General features: G+C 40.1%; 1 protein-coding gene across 7 annotated transcripts; it reads left to right on the forward strand.

Annotated features, from left to right (window-relative positions):
• Positions 1–408: 408 nt before the first annotated feature.
• eps15l1a (epidermal growth factor receptor pathway substrate 15-like 1a) lies at positions 409–20,324 on the forward strand. 7 transcript variants are annotated; one of them, XM_053886896.1, is made up of 28 exons: positions 409–471; positions 1,737–1,778; positions 1,851–1,940; positions 2,834–2,881; positions 2,952–3,047; positions 3,133–3,201; positions 3,339–3,464; positions 3,934–3,993; positions 4,080–4,322; positions 4,402–4,559; positions 5,151–5,307; positions 5,651–5,704; positions 5,865–5,885; positions 6,424–6,509; positions 8,241–8,273; positions 8,479–8,551; positions 10,170–10,331; positions 10,444–10,641; positions 11,475–11,651; positions 12,092–12,197; positions 12,577–12,627; positions 13,022–13,158; positions 13,260–13,326; positions 13,828–13,964; positions 14,048–14,147; positions 15,957–16,118; positions 16,546–16,562; positions 16,763–20,324. In XM_053886896.1, exons 1-28 carry the CDS (start codon positions 445–447, stop codon positions 16,907–16,909), a joined length of 2,844 nt encoding a protein of 947 aa, XP_053742871.1. In that variant the 5' UTR covers positions 409–444; the 3' UTR covers positions 16,910–20,324. The 7 variants fall into 7 exon arrangements, with proteins under 7 accessions (XP_053742871.1, XP_053742892.1, XP_053742882.1 ...); XM_053886917.1 differs by lacking the exon at positions 12,577–12,627; XM_053886907.1 differs by lacking the exon at positions 8,241–8,273 and having other exon boundaries at positions 16,763–20,323.
• The last annotated feature ends 75 nt before the right edge of the window (positions 20,325–20,399 follow it).

The following is a 20,399-nucleotide window of genomic DNA, read 5'->3' on the forward strand; positions in this document are numbered from 1 at the left end:
CATATGTTTGCATGAAATATTGTTTACAGGGCCAGAGGACAACAGGATTTTCAATAGCCTTTGGAATTGCAGTGCTGGTAAAATCCAACCATGGGTGCTTTGCTGAAGTACACAGATGATTGAATACTTGTGTGTACAGTAGCTTTACATTTAATTTATTATATTTATTATTTATTTCCTAAGCTTACCTTTTCTCATCGCTTTAGCAATCTATATACCATATAAGCAATTATGAGCTGTGAAATAACTCTCAATGGACTCCCGAATTACAAGGGAAATGGTAACAGTATATTTCTTGAATGCATGATGCATGAATGGTCACCATCAATTTAAACAAACAAATATATTTTTATTTTGAACCTGGTGAGATCGCGCTTCAAGCAGTGGCCGCTAGAGGGTGCGTCGCTGTGGAGCGGGTGGGTCGTTCCCGCAGCAACAGGGAAGATGGCCGCCCTCACATCTTTCACCCAGGTAAAGATGCCGCATTTCAAATATGCTACTTTCTAAACGACTCGAAATGTGGCTCATATTGTTCATGAATTTTAGTAGCCGAACAGTGGATTCCGCTCAGTTACTCAGCCGGGGAAGAGAAGGTCAGCTGGTCGAGCCGGGCCTGTGGTGGTCCCGTTAGGTAGCGGGCTTGTTAGCCGCAGCTGGTCGTTGCGAGCTAACTTACGACTCCTCTCTCGTTTACTGAGTAACAATACGCTTACTATCGTCAGATATAACACGGGCCGAATGTAGAGTATTGCCCTGACAAGTGAAGCTGCCAATGTTTTACAGAGAACAGCCAAAGAAGGATACATCGAAGCTAGCCAAGAGTTGCTAGCATTGATGCCAATTGTAGGTTGACTGGCAGGAGGATCAGCGGTGGTGGCAGGCTAACAGCTGCGATGCTCAGTTGAGTTTCCATTACGGGTCTCCTGAAAGTGTTAAGCTGAAACCTAATTGAGTTGTCCTGGTGCATATGGTGTCACTCGTTCATTCATTCTTAAATTGAAATTGCAGTGGTGATTACAGTTCCATAAGTGGATCCCGAACTTCCGTTTCCTTACCTAGTGGCACTGATGTTAGATTTATTTAGAAGGAAAGAGACTGAAGATGGTAGCTTCTTGTTGATACTTGGGTCAGTTGGTTTCCTCCACCAAGGAGGTTATGTTTTTGTTGGTTTGTCGATGATCAAACAATTACGTTTTTGAAGTGATCTGGATCACCAGTCGAGGATTTAATGAACTTATTCTTTAACAATGGACGATAAGCCCATTTTCGGCTTTTGGATCCTGGATTTTTTTGAATGATACTTTGGGAGATTGTGTTGGGGGTGGACTGAAGCTGTTTGACGGAGGTTTGCACTCTCTGAATGCTTTTCTAGTAGTTTTTATTCAGCCTATTTTTGTTGTTCTGCTGAGCCCCTGTCCCTATATGGATGTTGAGAGTCGTTGTAGCATTCTGTACATAATGGGTAATAGCTGCCCCGATGATAATCCATGCATTGGGTTTGTATTTTCCTCAAACATTGTTTCCCCTTGTTGCAGCATTTCCTCCAATCTTTGGGAAGTATAAAATACAAATCGTCTCTCTTATCACTGACTCCCCAATTCCTTCGAATCAGATTGAATTATGGATTTAAAGAAATAATACTATCTATTTCACCATATTTATTTCTTGCCTGTGTAAACATCTGTGTTACTCTTCTACTTCTATAAAACTGGTACAAATTCCTTTTTTTTCCTCAGCTGTCATGTGGGAACCCAGTATTTGAAAACTTTTACAGACAGGTAAGATTCACTTAAACTTACAAACATTTGTGCATGATTGGTTGACATACCCCCTTTTGTGCTCATTTCAAGGTGGACCCTGGAAATACTGGGCGTGTGGGGCCTACAGAAGCTGCATTGTTCCTAAAAAAGTCAGGACTGCCAGACATAACGTTGGGAAAGGTAGGTGGAAGGTTTTGCTTCTCTTTGTAGTTTGAAGTGCCATTCGTCTGGCAGAGAAACATTTATTCTACTCATGGTGGCACTGAAACATGTGGCTGTACCACAATTTTGTTGTTTATGCTATTTCAATTTCCACTTGAGTCTACAAGAGCAATGACGCTGGAGTCACAGTTGTAATAGGTAAAAAAAAGGTCAATAGGTGTGATGATGGTTCACTGCAAAATGGCCTGACAAATCAGTCCATTTTTAATTAAGTGTCCCTTTTTTTCAGTTGCTGGTACACTGCTGAGCCTTGTCAGATTTCTGTCCTGTTTGTTTTACAACTCTGCATTTTGACTTTTGTTAATTTTTTAAAAATATGTGGTGGCGTCTTATTTTGGCCTGGGCAACTTACATGCTCAGGTACACTAATTCCAGCTATGTTGAATTCTTCCAATTGTTTGATTATATTCTTCTGAAAGTCCCCTGGCACAAGTGGGCAGAACTAAGTGTCGTCATGAAATGACTGGCAGGAAATGATGGAGACTGAGTAACTGCACTAAGCTGGCCGAGAGACAGTGTACATTCAAACGGACTTTAATGTCCTCCCTGAGGACAATGCTGAATTTTTAATGGGCTTTCCCAGGAAGTGCCCATATATTGACCTTTTTTGTGGTCCTCATTCACCATGACCTCTCAAGATCATGTTAGATGATCATCAAATTAAATCCATTATGTTCTTATGTTGTTTATTTGTCTACTGATATGATAGACATTTTGTTGAAAAATGTCATGATACAAATAACTTACAAAGATTGATTCTTATGATTTACATTGTTTCCCCTTGTGACTCAAAGTTTCCTTGTCAATACTGTTCAATGGATCTGAGAAAAACCTTGTCTGTTGTTTCTTAGATCTGGGATTTGGCTGATCCAGATGGCAAAGGTTATCTGGACAAGCAGGTGAGACCATAATCTTTTTTTCATGATATTTGGACAAGTCAAACAAACTATACCTGCTTATTTTCTCTAGGGGTTTTATGTTGCTCTGCGGCTGGTAGCCTGTGCCCAGAGTGGTCAGGAGATCAGTCTGTCCAGCCTCAGCCTCACTGTTCCACCTCCTAAGTTTGTAAGTGCACAGTTGTCAGTTGCCTGGTGCAGAGTTCACCTAATGGATTAGAATGACGATATAATGACCTGCTTATCTTTTTCAGAAGGACACCAACAGTCCATCACTGAGCAGCACAACTTCCACTTCGGCTGAATCACACTGGGCTGTCAGGGTGCGTGCACACATCCTCACTATACAGTGGCTGCAAATAATTAACCTATGATGTAGGAACAAGGCTCTATAGAACAATAGTTCTCTAACTAGCATGTTTTACCCTGTGTAACCTCACTGTCTAACTTTCATACACAGCCAGAGGAAAAAAATAAATTTGATGGGATTTTTGAAAGTCTGGCTCCCGTCAATGGACTGCTGTCCGGGGAGAAGGTCAAGCCAGTCCTCATCAACTCCAAGCTGCCTTTAGATGTCCTGGGGAAGGTATGCACTGACAATCACTTGCAAATATATGATCATTTTTAGTTGTATCTGTAGAAAACTCTTGGTGTGTGGGTCAACTGCCTATTCACAGCACATCTTTGAAAAGCAAATATCGAGTTTTTAAAGAAATGAAGATGATGCATTTATAGTCATCTGAAATATTTCTTGTGTAGAAAGGTCCACTTTTTCCAAGTCAGGTGGTCAATGGATTTATTTGTAGTCAAATGTAGCTAACAATTGCCTGTGGTCTACTATTGAGTATTTTAAGTGGCAGAATAAAGGATGCATTTGGAAGGCATCATATTCTAGACTTAAGTGTCCCTTTGCATTTACCAGATAATATTTATATATATATATATATATATATATATATATATATATATATATATAGAAGTTATGTTTGAAAGGACATCTATTCTAATGCACATGGTTTACATTTATTAATCAATATTGATGACTCTGGTTTTAGGTGTGGGACCTGAGCGACATTGATAAAGATGGCCATCTTGATAAAGATGAGTTTGCTGTGGTAAGTGTTTACCTTTTCATAAAGCAATTATACTGTATTACCTGTTCTTTGTAATGATATTTAACACACACTCTGCTCTCTTTCAGGCTATGCACCTTGTCTACCGGGCCTTGGACAAAGAGCCTGTTCCAGCTCTCCTGCCTTCCTCGCTCATCCCTCCATCAAAGAGGAAGAGAAGTTTGGGTTCTGTGGGTAGCTCTGTGCCAGGACTACCCGCAAGTCCACCACCACCCAAAGATTCCTTGCGTTCCACCCCATCCCACGGCAGCATGAATTCACTCAACAGCACTGGAAGTCTGTCACCCAAACACACACTGAAGTCAGGACAGGTAGCACTCTTGTTTATGTCGGTGTCTCTCAGTTTCTTATCTTGCTGATTCCTGACATTGTGCTTTTTTTGTATGGCAGCATTCAATAAACTGGGTGGTCCCAGTGTCGGACCGTGGTCGATACGATGACATCTTCCTGAAGACAGATGCCGATCTGGATGGTTTTGTGAGTGGCTTGGAAGTGAAAGAAATCTTTATGCAGTCAGGACTTTCGCAGAATCTCCTTGCCCATATATGGTAAGAGCATTTTTTTGTTTCATTTTTTTATTTTCTTATTTTACTTGTCCATCCTCATCCAAATCAAAATTGCTGTCTACTAATAACGGCAGTCAAGCAATAAAATTATTAGCATTAGTTGACTAAGCCACATGCATCTTCTGGGGTCGAAATAACAGGTGCGCATAGCCAGGGTTCACAAGTGCAACCAAATGGCTATGTGGTGTGCATCGTCTTGCATCCTTAATGACACATAAACGTTCCCTCATTCCCGTCAATACTCACTCTTGCGGGCAGGTTTGTGACTACATAATGAACATACACAATGAGATCTCATCCAAAGAGTGACATGACTGTAACGCTGGAACCAGCATCACAGTCATCACTCAATTAAATCTGGATAACTTTGTCTTGACTTAAATAATACATCCAGGGAGCACAGCCTACCTAATCTTAAAAAAAAACACATTTAGAACCCTGCATTACAATTATTACGGGCTTGTGAATCTTGTTATAACAACACTTCTATTACAAATCAATGTCACATAGTCTTCCTTCATCTGTGTTTTTATATCATGTTCAGCTCTGACTCATCTCTGCTATTTCCTACAGGGCTTTGGCAGACACCAGGCAGATTGGTAAACTGACTCGTGAGCAATTTGCCCTGGCAATGCATTTCATCCAACTGAAGGTCAACAAAGGCATCGACCCTCCTCAGAGTTTGACGGCTGACATGATCCCACCCTCAGAGAGAGGAACACCTGTGGCGGTAGGGCAGACTATATATATCAGAATGTTGGACAGAAATGTTTTTCGCGTCCATTTGCTTCATTTTTCATAGTAACTAGTAACCAGTAATTTCCTCGCTCCAAAACGTTCAGACACTTTCAGACAGAAGCAGAAATAGACTCATTGCGTTCTTCTTCATTAGGTCAATATTTTAAGAATCTCTTACACAAGTGGGGTTTCCATTCCACAGCCACTTAACAAAGCGTGGCAAGACTTCCAATATTTGGAATATTTCTTTGAAGTTTCCTTTGTAGATTGAAATCTCTTGTCACGTGACTTCACCATCACCAGCTGTGACTAAAGGGATTTCTGTCTGGTTTCAGAGTATATCAGGTTACATCACTCCAGAAATGGCTGCGCTGTCTGAGATGAGGCGGGTAAGACAACTCTTCGCTGCTCACATTTCTGCTGCTCTGTCCTCATTGGACCAGAATCACATTGAATATATGTTCCACTGAAATTTAGCAGGAATACGAACCGCTCTGGTCTCAGTTTCTGTTAATGCTTCTACTCCCCCCTCCCTCCTCTTCCTCTCAGGCCTTAATGTTCAAGCTGTGGGTAGGTAACCTGGACATACAGGACTGTAATCAATGCTTCCAGCCCCTGGTTGAGAGCTGTTTACTGGAAGCATAATCAGACCTTTCCATTTTAATTTTGTGGAATTACTTTGTTTCACCCTGTATGGTTCCCACTGACCGAGAAGAGATCAATATTGCTGCAACTCTATAACCGTTAAATTCACATTTTTCCTTTCAATCAAACCTGAACAAAGAGCTGAATATCACTGGAATATTTAGTGATTACACTTGTGCACTCTTCAATTAAAATGGAGGTTTCTAAATAATAACTGGATTTACATGTATTCTCTTCTGTGGAACTTAGTCAGTGGTCGTGACCCTCTCATCTTGGTGACTGGAATGTCACCTGCAAACTGCTCCAGACCTCTGTGCTCCTCCAATGGGCTGGATGTTTTTTGTCCCATTCTATATTTTCCCTGTTTGATCCTGGTTTGGTTCATCATGTCCACTATCCTAAACAAACATCTTTTCTTAATCTACTGACATCTCTTCCGCTCTCCTTTTTCGTCTGCAAACAGGACAGCTCCAGTTCTGTTGGTTCCGGGGAGTTCACTGGTATCAAAGAATTGGATGACATCAGCCAAGAGATTGCCCAGTTACAAAGGTAATGGAAGAATCTGGCAGTCATCAGATTTCTTTTAAGTATTTTAGATAAATCAGTGGCACTGAAACTGCATCCTTAAATGTCTTCTTCTAGGGATAGGCAATATGATCACGATAAATTTAGCAGCCTTGTCGATAACGATACCTATTTTATCATGAAGCTTACCTGTATGGCTCTCCAGCTTTTACTATACATACAGTAGCACAAGTACAAAGATGAAGGTGCAGCTTCTCTCATGTCTAAACTTTTTTTACGTCTTGCATTTTGGTTTTTTCAATCTAAATTGAAAAAGTTCATTCAACCTGTAACAGTGATCACCAAAATGTCTGTTCACATTTTTATTTTATTTCCAGTTGACAGTGGAGAAAGGCATCAGAGTGAGAAAATAGCCTCCTTCAAAAAATTCTAAAAAGAGAGCCATGGATGATGTTTGGCATGTTTACGTCTCTCAGCAGCTCTATGCTGGACCATTGAGTGCCTGCAGTAACTGCAGGCAGTTGTGATAGAAGGTGTTACAGATGTGTAAACCAGATAGTCCATCAGCACTGCTGATGAAATTGAATAGATTATACTCTCTTCTTGGTCTGATAAATGCAACTGGACTCTGAACTGTATCTGCCAGCCATTAGCGGCTAATGTCAGAGCTATCCTGTTTGGCTACACTACTGTATGCTTTTGTTAACGCCGTAAAATGACTAGCGGACATTGACATGTCCGCACCATCCTGATGCATTTGATCACACATCAGGGACCTGTGGTGCACACGATGAATGAAGTCCAGGCTCTTGTTGGTTGGCTTGCTGCTTTTTTTCTACCTGTCTCTTCAATACCACGTTCATTCACTACCACGATGAACGAACGCAACTTCATGCTGCCGTAAAAGAGCTGGGTGGTCACGTGGGTCTGGTGGGTTGACTGGAGAGACTTGCGTTGTCTAGAGGTTTGTTATCGTAATAGCTGGAGAACCATACTCAATGATTTGACTGTTTAATGTGAAACCTATTATCATCAAAAATATGAAAAAGTTGTCAATATATTGCTATTTCTGCATTAAGGAGCAGTGGATTGAATATTTTTATGTTATATATCATCATATATTTCATTTGGTTTACTCTTGTCTTGTCTTCTTTCCAGAGTCAAAGCATGTGATAACAGAATTGTTGTTTGGAATGCGTTCTTTTTGACCATTTTTTAAAACAAACATGCATAAATACTGAAATGCTAATCAAGATTAGGAAATGAGTACACTAAAATATTGAAAATAAAACCACTTGGGGATCATAGCAAGTGGCAATGTTACTTGTTTACCTCAATCTCAAGCTTACTTTAAAATAGTTTGAATCAATTGGCATGCTTGTCATCCAGGCAGCATGTTAAACCCAAATAACTCTTCGTTGTGGGAAAAATGCAAATTCATTTTGTTAACAGTAAAACTAATATACCTCTTGGCTTTATGTTCTCTGTAAGTGATGTCACCTTTGATTTTTGTTCGTATTTTTAACTGCATTCACCTCCGTCATAGAACTTGAAAATGCCTCCAAATGTATTCCACAGTCTGGGCTGGAAGTTGCTTCCATAAACTCATCCACTGAATTTTATTTTCTGTCCATCTATTGAACATTTCATCCATCCGACCACCCAACTATTCATACATAAGCTGGGCACCTCTTTGTCTGATGAGTGTATTTTATCATTTTTTTTGTTCATCACTTATTCTGCATGCGGCATCAGCACACTTGCCTTTACCCAGTGGAATGCTCTCAGGTAAACGAACCAGCCATTAAGTATAAATGTCTTGGATGATGGCTAAAGGAGAATGCAATCTATTTTAGTTGTATGACTTTGATCGTCTGGCTTGGACATAAATGTTTGTACCCCCAATTGTATGTCAACAACCCACGTAAACAATGCCTACAGATTTTGCTTTCTGATCTTTCTTATGCCTTGTGTGTTTGGTTTTATGTGTTAGGGAGAAATACACACTAGAACAAGATATCCGGGAGGCGGAGGAGGCCATCAGGCATAAGAGTGCTGAGGTGCAGGTATGGATACTATGTTCGCTATTCACCATCCATTCCCTTTTTCTTAAATCCAGGAGTCAAGAAACAGGTTTTGCCTTCACTTTTCAAACCCTATTTTCCTATATACTAGGGTTGGCCAAAATAATGGAAACACCTTAAAGCTAAAAAAAGCTTTAAGGTTTTTCCATTATTTTGTCCAACCCCTGTACACGCTGCGTACTATAAATACAGTGCATCCAGTATTCACGCTTTGCTGTTTCCACATTTTATTATGTTATAGCCTTATTATAAATTGTATTAAATACATCTATTGATCCTACACACAACACTCCATTATGTCAATGTGATTTTTGTTTTTGCAAATTTATAAAAAAAAAATAAAGAACCAATAAATCACATTTACATAATTATCCACACCAAGCTCAGTTTCATCCAGTTTCCACCGATCATTCTTGATGTTTCTGCAGCTTAATTGAAGTCCATTTGTGGTAAATTTATTTGATTGGACATGATTTGGAAAGGCACAAAACTGTCTACTAACTGATTGTCCGGGGAGAAGAGTATTAGTCAGGGAGGTGACCAAGAATCCAACGGTCACACTTTATGAGCTCCGATGTTCCTCCGTGGAGAGAGAAGATCCTTCCAGAAGGACAACCATCTCTGCAAAATTCCATCACGCTTGTCAGAGTGGACAGACGAAAGCCACTCCTTAGTTAAAAAAAGAACATGGTAGCCCGTCAGGACTTTGCCAAAAGGCATCTGAAGGACTCTCGGACCATGAAAGTCCCATGATCATGATGATGATGATGAGACAAAGATCAGTTTGGTGTGAATACCAGGCATCATGTTTGGAGGAAACCAGGCACTGCTCATCACCAGGTCAGTACCATCCCCACAGTAAAGCATTGTGGTGGCAGCATCATGCTAAGGGGATGCTTTCAGTGCCAGGAACTGGCAGACTAGTCAGGATAGAGGGGTAATATGAATACAACAATGTACATAGACGTCCTGAAAAAAAAACGCTCCAGAGTGCTCTTGACCTCAGATTGGGGCGACGGTTCATTTTTCAGCAGGACAACAATCCGAAGCATAAAGCCAAGATCTGGACAGAGTGGCTTCAGAACCGTTGGCCCAGCCTTCAGGCCTTCAATCCAATTGAACATCTCTGCAAAGACAAAGGTGTCTCCCATCCAACCTGATGGGGCTTGAGAAGTACTGCCAAGAAGAATGGGCGAAGCTGCCTAATGATAGCTATGGCATCAAGCTTGTGGAAATAAGACTTAAGGCTGTTATTGCTGCCAAAGGCAGATCACCAAAGTATTAGGCAAAGGCTCTGAATACTTAGTCAATGTGATTTCTTAATTCTTTAATTAATTCTTTATTTTTAATATATTTTTTTTAAATCTCCCAAAAACTTTTTTCACATAGCCATAGTGGGGTATTGTGTGTAGAATTTTAGTCAAGAGATTACTGTAATACAATTTGTAATGAGGCTGTAACATAATAAACTGGAAACAGTGAAGCATTGTGAATACTTTCTAGATGCACTGTACCTTATTTGAGAGACTTGAATCAACAAGAGGTGGAGAAATGGAGATTAGCATGAGTTTTAAAAATAAAGAATTTGTTTATTCAATAGGATATGCAGAATGACTTGGACAGAGAAACAGCCTGCCTGCAAGAGCTGGAATCCCAGAAACAAGATGCACAAGACCGTCTGGAGGAGATGGATCAACAGAAACATAAGCTTGAAGACATGTTGAATGAAGTCCGGATGAAGTGCCAGGAGGAATCTCAGATGGTGAGTTGAGAAGTGATGTATGGGAGAGCAAACGGCCTTGAACATAATTTTGCTGATTTTGAAAGTTTTTTTGAAGTTTCGGTCTGTTTGAATTATGGTCTTTTGCGTCTAGATTTCATCCCTCCAGAGTCAGATCCACACTCAGGAGTCAGACCTGCAGAGCCAAGAAGAGGAACTGAGCCGGGCAAAGGCTGATCTGGGTCGTCTGCAACAAGAGGAGAATCAACTTGAGCAAAGTCTGGCTGCGGGCAAGATCCAACTGGAGACAATCATCAAGTCTCTGAAAGCCACGCAAGATGAGATCAACCAGGTAATTCTTTGGACACAAGTTCTGTATGTCTAAGCAATCTGACCAGAGGGGGCAGTATTGTCATTTGACAGAAACAAGCAACCTGAACTGAAATGCTGCAGTCAGGTATCACTGAGAGAGAGGACGCTTAAGTTCAATGTCAGCTGCTTCTTTATTATTCAAGCCACCTGCTGATCACATGTTAATGTTGGCTTCAGGCGCACAAGCTGTTCAGGATGTGGTTTCTTGCCCAAACATCCACTCTGCTGATTTAATGGATACCATATAAGTGGAGTGAACAACCACAATGCGGGGACTCTTCTGCTGACCCACATTAGTCGATCTGTAATAATATCAGGTCTGCTGAGTTTTTCCTGTAAGAAGTGCTTTCCTCATTCGGTAGACTCCCTGTTGCATTTATTACTTTTGGAAATGCAAACTACAGTGGTGGAGCCTTTTAATATTTTCTTTCAGATGAGTACAGATTATAGCTACAAGAATGGCAACTGTTTCTCAACTCCAGAGGAATCAGTATCAGATGAGTTTTCCATTAAAAAAAAATGATGTGAACAGACAGACGCAGTCATTTGTATTATTTGTTTGTTTCCTGAGTTAAGAATTTTTCGGATTATCTGACTGATTCTTCACTATACCATACAATATAAGTGCTTGGGTCTTCAAAGCATTTCCAATTTGAAGGTACATTCAGAGGAAAAATGTTAATCGTGCTCATCTTTGGGTAAAATGGTCATTGGAACTCCTAAAAATGTGTATCACAGTAATTAAAACTATGATACGTTTTGTGAGCCGATTTTAACATGGTGAAAATGTTGTGTCTCTCCCCCCTCCTGCAGGCACGCAGTAAGTTGTCACAGATTCAAGACAGTCAGCAGGAAGTGTCCAAAAGCATTGAACAATACAACAGCACCTTAAATGGAACCAATGGAGGCAGCATGACAAATCTGGCTGACATGAGTGAGGGCTTCAGTGACCGAGAGAATGGTGGATTTCCACCTATGAGAGCATCCCAGGTCAGGACCCTTTTCAGTGCTCATCAGTGTTTGTTTTTACTCACACCAGAAAACATAGTGTGTGCACATATTTCATTCAACTTTTTATTGTGTCACATCAACATAGCTGCAAAATTACAGATGTTATTTGAGATGATTCGTCCGTTAATAGTTGCTTATAGTTAGTAATGGTTGCTTTTTATGCACTTCATAAAGAAGATTGCATATCAATAGGACTGTTTGTTTTTTCTGAACTCTTGACAGATTCAGGTGTTGCCAATAATACACATTATTTACTTAATTTCCGTTATATGTATACTAAATAACTATTTACCTCCTATAATGTGTATTTAATGTGCTTTTCCAGTTTGACGCCTGGAGAATGGCTTTTTAAGTATGTAAAAAGTGAATTCACCTATTTTTCGATGCAATAAATGTCTTTGTGTTCTTTTTGAGCACAGGAGGATCCATTCAAAGTGAAACCATCTGCATTTAACAGTCAGCCTCAGGAGGTTCACATAGACCCCTTCCACTCTGAGGATCCCTTCAAAACAGACCCCTTTAAAGGTTCATACACCAACTTTCACTGTACTGTTTGACCTCCTCCACCTGTTTCCCCTTTCAGTTTCGACTGCTTTTCTTATTGAACATTGACTTCCTTTTATCTGCTCTTCTCTTCAATCTTTAAATCATCTCATCCTCTTGTTTCTTTTTCTTCTCACAACTAGTTTTTTTTTATCAACTTTGCCTTTTCTCATGTATGTTTTCTTTGCTATGCTTTCTTTGGATCTCTGCCCCACTGTTTTTGTCAGTGTTTATTTGTAGTGTTTTTATTTGGAGTACTTACCTATATCATATGCAGTATTCTGCTCTAATGATCTTCTCTATCCTCCTCCTGTTGTCTTTCCACTTTTCCCTTCCTGTGAACTTCACTCCTCTCCTGTAGGTGACCCTTTCCAAACTGACCCATTTGCAAAGCAGCCATCAGTAACTGCAGGTATCGACTTGGGAGGTTCAGGCAGGAGACGCAAAATTCTTTTGACATATCTAATTATTGTGAATTGGTGTAATTTGAAAATGTTTTAGAATTGTATTACTGAAATGAGGATAAAGTTATTCTGATTCTGCAGTTCTTCAGGACACGGTTTAGTTTATAACCATCATATGAAATGGTCAAACCAGTTGCATGGTGGGGGCAATACATGTGATGTGAAAGTTAGATGAGTAATTTCTGTGCCTTTTTCCACCCATTAAGCCCACTAGTCACCTATTTCCAGGCTGCTCTTTATTTCTTCAAAGTGCAGATGTCATGATTCTATAAAAACAGTGGATTTCATTTTCACTTTCTGATGATCTATTTGGTGTTCCTCACAAGCCTTTTTCTATTGCAGATCCATTCGGAGGGGATCCATTCAAAGAGAATGATCCATTCAAGGCCTCATCAGAAGATTTTTTTAAGAAGACGACAAAGATGGATCCCTTTTCCACCTCAGACCCCTTTAGTAAAAGTGCCACTTTGCCTTCAAAGGTACACTTCAATGCAAATTCGTCAGCGATCTAAACAATGACTCATTCCATTTCAAAGCATGATTGAAAAATGTTTCATTTTCTTCCTCTTTGTCTGTCAAGCAACAAATAAGTCACTTCACAAGCAGTGATCCGTTTTCATCGAACAACTCCAAACCTAAAGGCCAAGGTAGGATCTTTAACTTCTGTGAATGTCATATTAGTTTCTTGCTCCTCTGTCTGCCTCTGTGATCACATGTGCTGCTCTTCATTGTTCAGTTTAGGGTTCTAACTGTGACTGAATCACCTACAGCTGCTCACCTTGCATCGGCACTTTTTATGTGCTCATGTTTCCACTATGCTTTGTGTGAAAGCCCTCTGTTATAACGGTTAATATATAAGAAAAATAAAAGCAATTAATGTTACTGTCATACGTTTCAGTGATCACTGTGTCAACACATTAATTGATGCTGTTATTGCTCATGCACAGATTGCTACTTTTCAAAGCTTCAGATGATTTGTGGTAATAATACCGTACACAACACAGTGTTGGTTTTGAATTTATTGTTCACGAACATGTTATGTTGTAGAAAACACTAGTTTTGCTACATACAAGTTGGTCAACATTGACAGCATTTTTATATTTTGTTGTTGATCTTTATTTTCATAGTCCAAATTTGGGATTTTTCAGATCTCTTTGGTGCATTGGATCCATTTGGCAGCAATTCATTCAGCAGCAGTTCAGCTGGATTTGCTGACTTCAGCCAAATGTCAAAACAGAGGGATCCATTTGAGGGGCGGGCTAGCTGGCTGCCAGAGTACCAGAAGGTCTTCTCTCTCCCTGATATTCCTGCTCTCTGCCCAGCTGTGTTGCAAATGTCATTTATACCATTCTGATCATCTGTTTCCAGACTCAGTCTGTATTTGTGGATGATCCATTCAGCAGGAAGAATGATACACCAGCTCTGCCTCCAAAAAAAGGTGTCCCTCCAAGACCCAAACCTCCTAGTGGTGAGTGCCATAGTTGGACCGCCAGCCCATTATATGACTGCCTTTGACAAAGCCTTGTCTGCCTTTGACCAATAGGCTGCTCAGTCCTAACCAGACTGGGTGAAAATGACTGGATGTTGCTATTATTAAAATGGTATTTCAGTACGCCTATATTCCAATTGCTATGCTTCGGGTGCTCCTTCCTGTTTTAAAGACATACTGCGATAGATTTGAAATTTGTAAGATTGCTTGTATACACTTTATTTAAAGGTCTCATCGATGATGCATCATTAATACATACATGTGACATCATAATGCATTTACAAGATTTCTAAATTATTGTTAGGTGGACAATTTGATAGAATAGTGTCATTTGTAATAACAATATACTGTGAGGTTAAGTTAAGGTTATGGCCTTTTGAGCCTTTATAACTGGATTAACTTAAGTCCATGGCTCATAATACTTCATAAACCTTGTCATAAGTTACCATGTGGAATTATGAACAGTTGTAACATCTTTTATAAATACTTAAAAATAATGTCTCATGAATATACTCATAATCCATTATTGGTGAGAGCTAACAGTACAGTTACCGATTGCTTTTCTCTATTGTTACAAATATGTTTCCAAATCGTGTACAATAATTTGCAAATACATGGGGATTTACTTATACACTGTGTAATGGGCTACATGATGTTAATGTAATGCAGCGGAGTGCTTTAATATCTGACAGACTTTTGCTAACTTAAATCTAGGTATATTAACACCATTTAAATAACTGTTCTCTCAGGCATCTAGTACAGAGCAATGGTTGGGTGAAGAAATGTGCCCCTTGCTTCTGTTTAGCACTTATAAACTTAGTACTCAGTCCAACTGATGAAAATTAAACTTTTAACTCATTCAGCTTAATGAGTTTTCTAGTGAAATGCACTTCTCTCTGTGTGTTAAGATGGTGTAATGGAGTGCTACTTTGTGGTTTACCAGTTCTGTTGTTTGTTTGACACACCCTTGCTTCCTCTGTGCACTTCAGTTTCAAACAGGCGGGTTACGGGGTCTTGTATGTGTGTGTGTGCGTGTGGTTTACTGAAAGGGAAAAACTGATTGCTAAAGTGCAAAGTTTAAAATTCGGGGCAGTTCCTGATCGGCATGATGCTCAGGGCAACACCGGTTCACTGGTTTTGTGGCTTAGCACCTTCTCAAGCAAAGAAAAGAGCACCATTCAATTGACATTCTCATGAACCTCCAGCCTCAAAACACAATGATGGTTAGCAATGTGGGCAGAAACCAAACCATGCACGTTACCATGTACCCATGTTTTTCTTTTGTTGAGCCCTGTTCTGTATGAAGTAGGTTTTCTGCAACACTTAATCTAGTGGATGTTCTTCTAAGCTGATGTGCAAGATGATTTTGTGCTATCAGTCTCCAAACTGTAAGTAGTGAAGTAGGCGGGGGAACAAGTCTGAGAAGGTGCATGTGAACAGTTTTGGAAAACCGCTCCATGTTAAATTTACTTAATTATCTGGTGTCTTTTGGACAGTCTACATAGATCCACGTTTATATGATTCAAATTAGTAATAACTACAACATCAATGGAGAATATATATATTCTAATACATATATAGATAGATTGCAGTAAGTAAGTAAGCTTTCTGATTCTGATGATTCCAAAATTGTGTAATTTTAATGTTTTACTGGTTGACCTGTCAGTCACATCAAAGCTAGTAATGGCTCATGACAATTGTAAGTTCTTCCTGTCAACAAATGTATCGTCTTGTGTTAGCTGTATGAGTAGCACGCTCAATACTGATGTTTATGTTCTGTGTCACCAGGTAAGACAACACCTGTGAACATGTCGGGGCCAACCGATGTGTCCAAACAGACTGACCCCTTCCAGCCATTCGGCCGAGACGCAGTTGACCCGTTCCAGACGAAAAAGGGACTGGTCGACCCATTCAGTGGCAAAGATCCTTTTGCTCCATCAGCAGCGTCAAGTAAAGCTAGCTAAGATTCCTTCTCACAATAATGACTAGAAAACACTTTTTTTCAGGCATCATATCTTATTCACCAAGTCAGACAGTTTTCCATCTGGATTAAGTCATTGTTATTGTGCTTAATTGTAAGTGCTGTAATAAGACTGCTAGTCTATTTATAGCCTGAAAATTAATGGTTGCCAGTTCAGGGTTGTGTTATACTTAAGGACCTGCACCCCTCACTTACTTGTCCTATTTAAAATAGAAGAATCTGTTATTCATTTGTTTTTTGTAGTTCAGTTTTGTTTTCTCCATTCTAAATATGGAAATTAGAAAATAACAAAGAGCTTCCTGTTTACATGTGTAATGACAAGCACTTTGATAAGATGCTAATTTGCTTACCTGTTCTTTTTTATCTGTTCTTTCATTTGATCCTCTCTTCTGGAAGGACCTGAAAAAACCAAGGTAAGTGCATAGATTATAGCAAAATGCACATATTGGTGGTTATTCAATTAGAGATGTCAAATTGTGGTAATTCAGTGGTATGACACTATTAAAGTACTCGTAGAGGGATTTGCAGTTAAGTTTGAAATTATGTTTATGTGTGCAATATATCGGACCCCTTTTTCTTACAAATGTGTATAAATGCATTTTTCCCCGCTTAGTTTGGGAACGAAGCGCAGCAGATGGAATGGGCAAAGCGTGAGAGCGAACGAGCAGAACGTGAGAGGCTGAAACGACTCAGACAACAGGAGCAGGAGGACCTGGAGTTGGCCATTGCCCTGAGTAAGGCAGAGATGTCCAACGCCTGAACACATTCCCTGGGCCACAGACCTCTGTGGAATACGTGGAGTTGAGACAAGCTGACAAACATTACTGACATTGAAGTATCCACACACACACAAAGCACATAATGGGGCCACTATCTGCTGTTCATGCAGCCCTCATCACACATGCTTTACATTCAATCTCACTGAGAGCGACAATGTTGTCTGGGTTGATTTGACAGCTGACGCTGCTTCGCAGAGAATAACAGAAGCTGAGTGAGGTGGGATGGCGAGCGCCGTGTTTGGCAAAGTGAGCTTTTATTACGGCTATCAAGTGTTCTGGTGAAGAGGCAAACATTTTTGGCGCTCTGAGTGATTTCTTCTAAACCATTCTCACCGACCTGTGCAGTCAGGCGTGCGTAATATCAGTTTGGGCTTCTGACAAGCTTGTATTTAGGGTGGGGTAAGACCTTCACCTGAGTACCTCAGCAGGCTCCCCTTGTCATGTAACTTGAGAATATTTGGTTGGAAATATTCCCAGAGGAACTCTATGCACCACATGCTATTCCAATTAGAGAGGTAGTGTATTCCCCTTGTTAAACTTAGAAATGCTTCCTCCCACGTGCAGATTCTTGTGTGGAGGGTTTGGACTTAATTTAATGTCAAAAATCCGCTTGGTGAGACACTCCTGCGATGTAATGGATGCTTTGGTGGTCACCCAATTATCCTAGGCATATCCATGGAATTTCCCACGTTTTAATATTGACAACATAAATAACAGCTAAGTGCGGCTATCTCCTGTGCCCATTGTGAATTAAGCTGGACATCAACACTGTGAAGGTCAACCAGCTGTAACAGAAAGTCATGATGAGGGAAGTCACTTTTATCTTGTTTTTGTTTTATGGAGAAGCATTTTAACAATTTTATTTCACCTTTTGTTATTGTTCTAAATGTATTATAATATTACATACAGTATATTTTGTAACTTTTAAGATTAACAAATATGTGCTAATATTTGGATGTTTAGTTTAGCACCGGCTTCACAGCAGAATCTGGATTTTTTTTTTTAACTGGTCATGTTTCAGAGAAGCTGCCACTTTACTTGAAGTTGCTCAATTTGGCAGAATTCCAAATGATTCTCAGATGAACTTGGAGGTTCATATCTTGTTCATTTCACAGAGGTCTGCTCTACTACTGTTTCAGGTTTAGTTTTGACACCAGACCACTGGTGTGCATCTCTCAGCTGTTACTTTACTACTTGGACAGTTGATTGTCTTGCATGTTGTTTGTTTGTTTGGGGGAGAGGAGACCATGGTTTGGCTTGTGTACTGCCGATTCTGCTGGTGCTGGGTTGGTGTTGACAAAACAAACAGCATGAAGCCTAATATTCGATTGATTTCTGAAATCGAAATGGAATCTCAATATCAAACTCCAACGTTTGCCATGTTTTGTCAGCATACTCCCAATAACAGTTCTGATGACTTTGTCATTGAAAGTTGTTTCCTGACCTAGACTTGTATTGTGATACTAGGAGTATCATTTTTTAGTATCATTGATGAGGACGATGATTCACACGGTTCCTTTCAAACACGGCTGAAGGTTGTCTCTAAGGTGACATCCTTGTGGTACTTGTTCCCAGTGACTGGCTCAGTGTGGAATCAGAACCTAAACACGTCAGTCACAAAGCTATCCTCATTCTAATCAGCATTAATTTCACAATATTTAGTCAATATTGTGGCTAGAAAGTATACGTAGCCTCCATATTGGTTAGCCTCATTGTGTAATTGGTAATGGTTTTCAAAAAATGTGTTGTGCCTTTTATGGCATTCAGAAAAGGCTAACTCAACACGAGTATGAAGTAATACATTTTAAAGTGTTCAAGAAGAACTAACTCAAATTCGGGCGACACGTTCCTCCGACTGCAGTGTCTAGGTTCTGTCTCTAACCAGCTCTGATCAGACACATGACGACCAGTACCGACAGTCAAGCAAGCCTCATGCCTGTGATCAAGACGCTTCAAATATCCTTGTAATGTGAAACTGTCCCGCATTTTTAAGCTTGTGTTAAAATGTTGCAGAGGCAGCCACTTATTCTGCCAAATGGAAATGTGAAACTGCCTCCTCCTGCCATGTTTTGTTTACATATGCTGGTACAAACTGTAGAAAAGACTTTGGTACAAAGTTGGGTGCCTTGCTCTAAGCTGCACACACACAGTCATACTCCAGCGAGATAGAGGAGGCGCCAGGTGTCAGCTGATGCTGAAGATTGCCTTCTTGTCCTCAGCCATTTCCACTTCTGCTTTCATGAGAATGCACACATCTTTGGAATGACTCAACCTAAATGTCCGCCAAAAATACATGGGTCTCTTATTTCAGTCTTGCCAGCTATCAGACTTGTTCAAACCTGACTACTGAAGAAATGGATTTCCTTTTGCTGTGGTCATAGCATCATCAGATCTAGTGGGCCGCTGTCCTTCTTAAACGCACTGACCAGCTTCAGGGAAACAGCCACATGTGATCCAAAACTATAACCTTCTTCTGTCTGACTGTGTGCTGCTTAGAGTGAGACACCTCCACACCTGTACCATCATCCATGCTGTGTGTCATTTGTTACCTCCATTGTGCAATAGAGCAATATATTTTTTATTTTTATTGTTGTTTGTATACATTGTGAAAGCAGTCTTTTTTATATGTGTAGCATTTTTTTGTTTTGTTTTTTAAATATAATTATTTATGCGCCCTCATCGTCCCAACATCACCCGAAATGTTGGTTTCTTTGATATGCGGGATTGTGTTACTCCATGATAAGCTTCAGAAGAGAAATTACTTTGAATGATCAGCTGTGAACGATCAGAATGGTTGATGGTTCTACTATCCTGAGTATTACTGACATATTGATGCTGCAACATCTCCCTTATTTTGACTTATTTTGCTTTGAAGGTTTTATTTTCCCTCCACATTCCCTCTCTCTGGATAGATGGGTAACTCCTCAGAGGAATTGTCGCTGAAGATGCTCTGAAGTGTGTCTGTATAGTATCACGTCTGTTACAGTTGTCTTCTAAACAGTAAAGAACATGAAAAGGTAGTCTTGGACTCTCCTGTTATTTGGTTCTGTATTATCTGTTGGATGTCACTTTCAACAGATCCCTCTGTCTGATTTGCACAAGTGTGTGGGAGGATCCCACAGGCGTACAAAATCTTGTTGGCGAACGTCTTCGATGCTTGTGCGGAAACAAATTCTAATTTCTTGACATATTAGCTGTAACTCTAGCTAACTCCATCTGCTGTTGGCAATTGCTAACTCTCTCCGTATGAAATAACAGGAAATTCCTGCCGTGGTTTATGTTTACTCTGGTAATGGAGAGTAGAACAAGAGGAGCCCATTGCTGGCCGAAAATTTGGGACGAGCCAAATGGAATATAGTGGATGTGGCAGGGTAGGGTCTAGCTTGAGTTCCTCCAAGTTTGAGGTGAACCGTCTTTCTCAGTTAATGTTTGTTCGCCCTGTTGCGAACTTGCCATAGCTGGCAAACTTTG

This window comes from Synchiropus splendidus, chromosome 1 (genome assembly GCF_027744825.2).
Source record: "Synchiropus splendidus isolate RoL2022-P1 chromosome 1, RoL_Sspl_1.0, whole genome shotgun sequence".
Lineage (NCBI taxonomy): Eukaryota > Metazoa > Chordata > Actinopteri > Syngnathiformes > Callionymidae > Synchiropus > Synchiropus splendidus.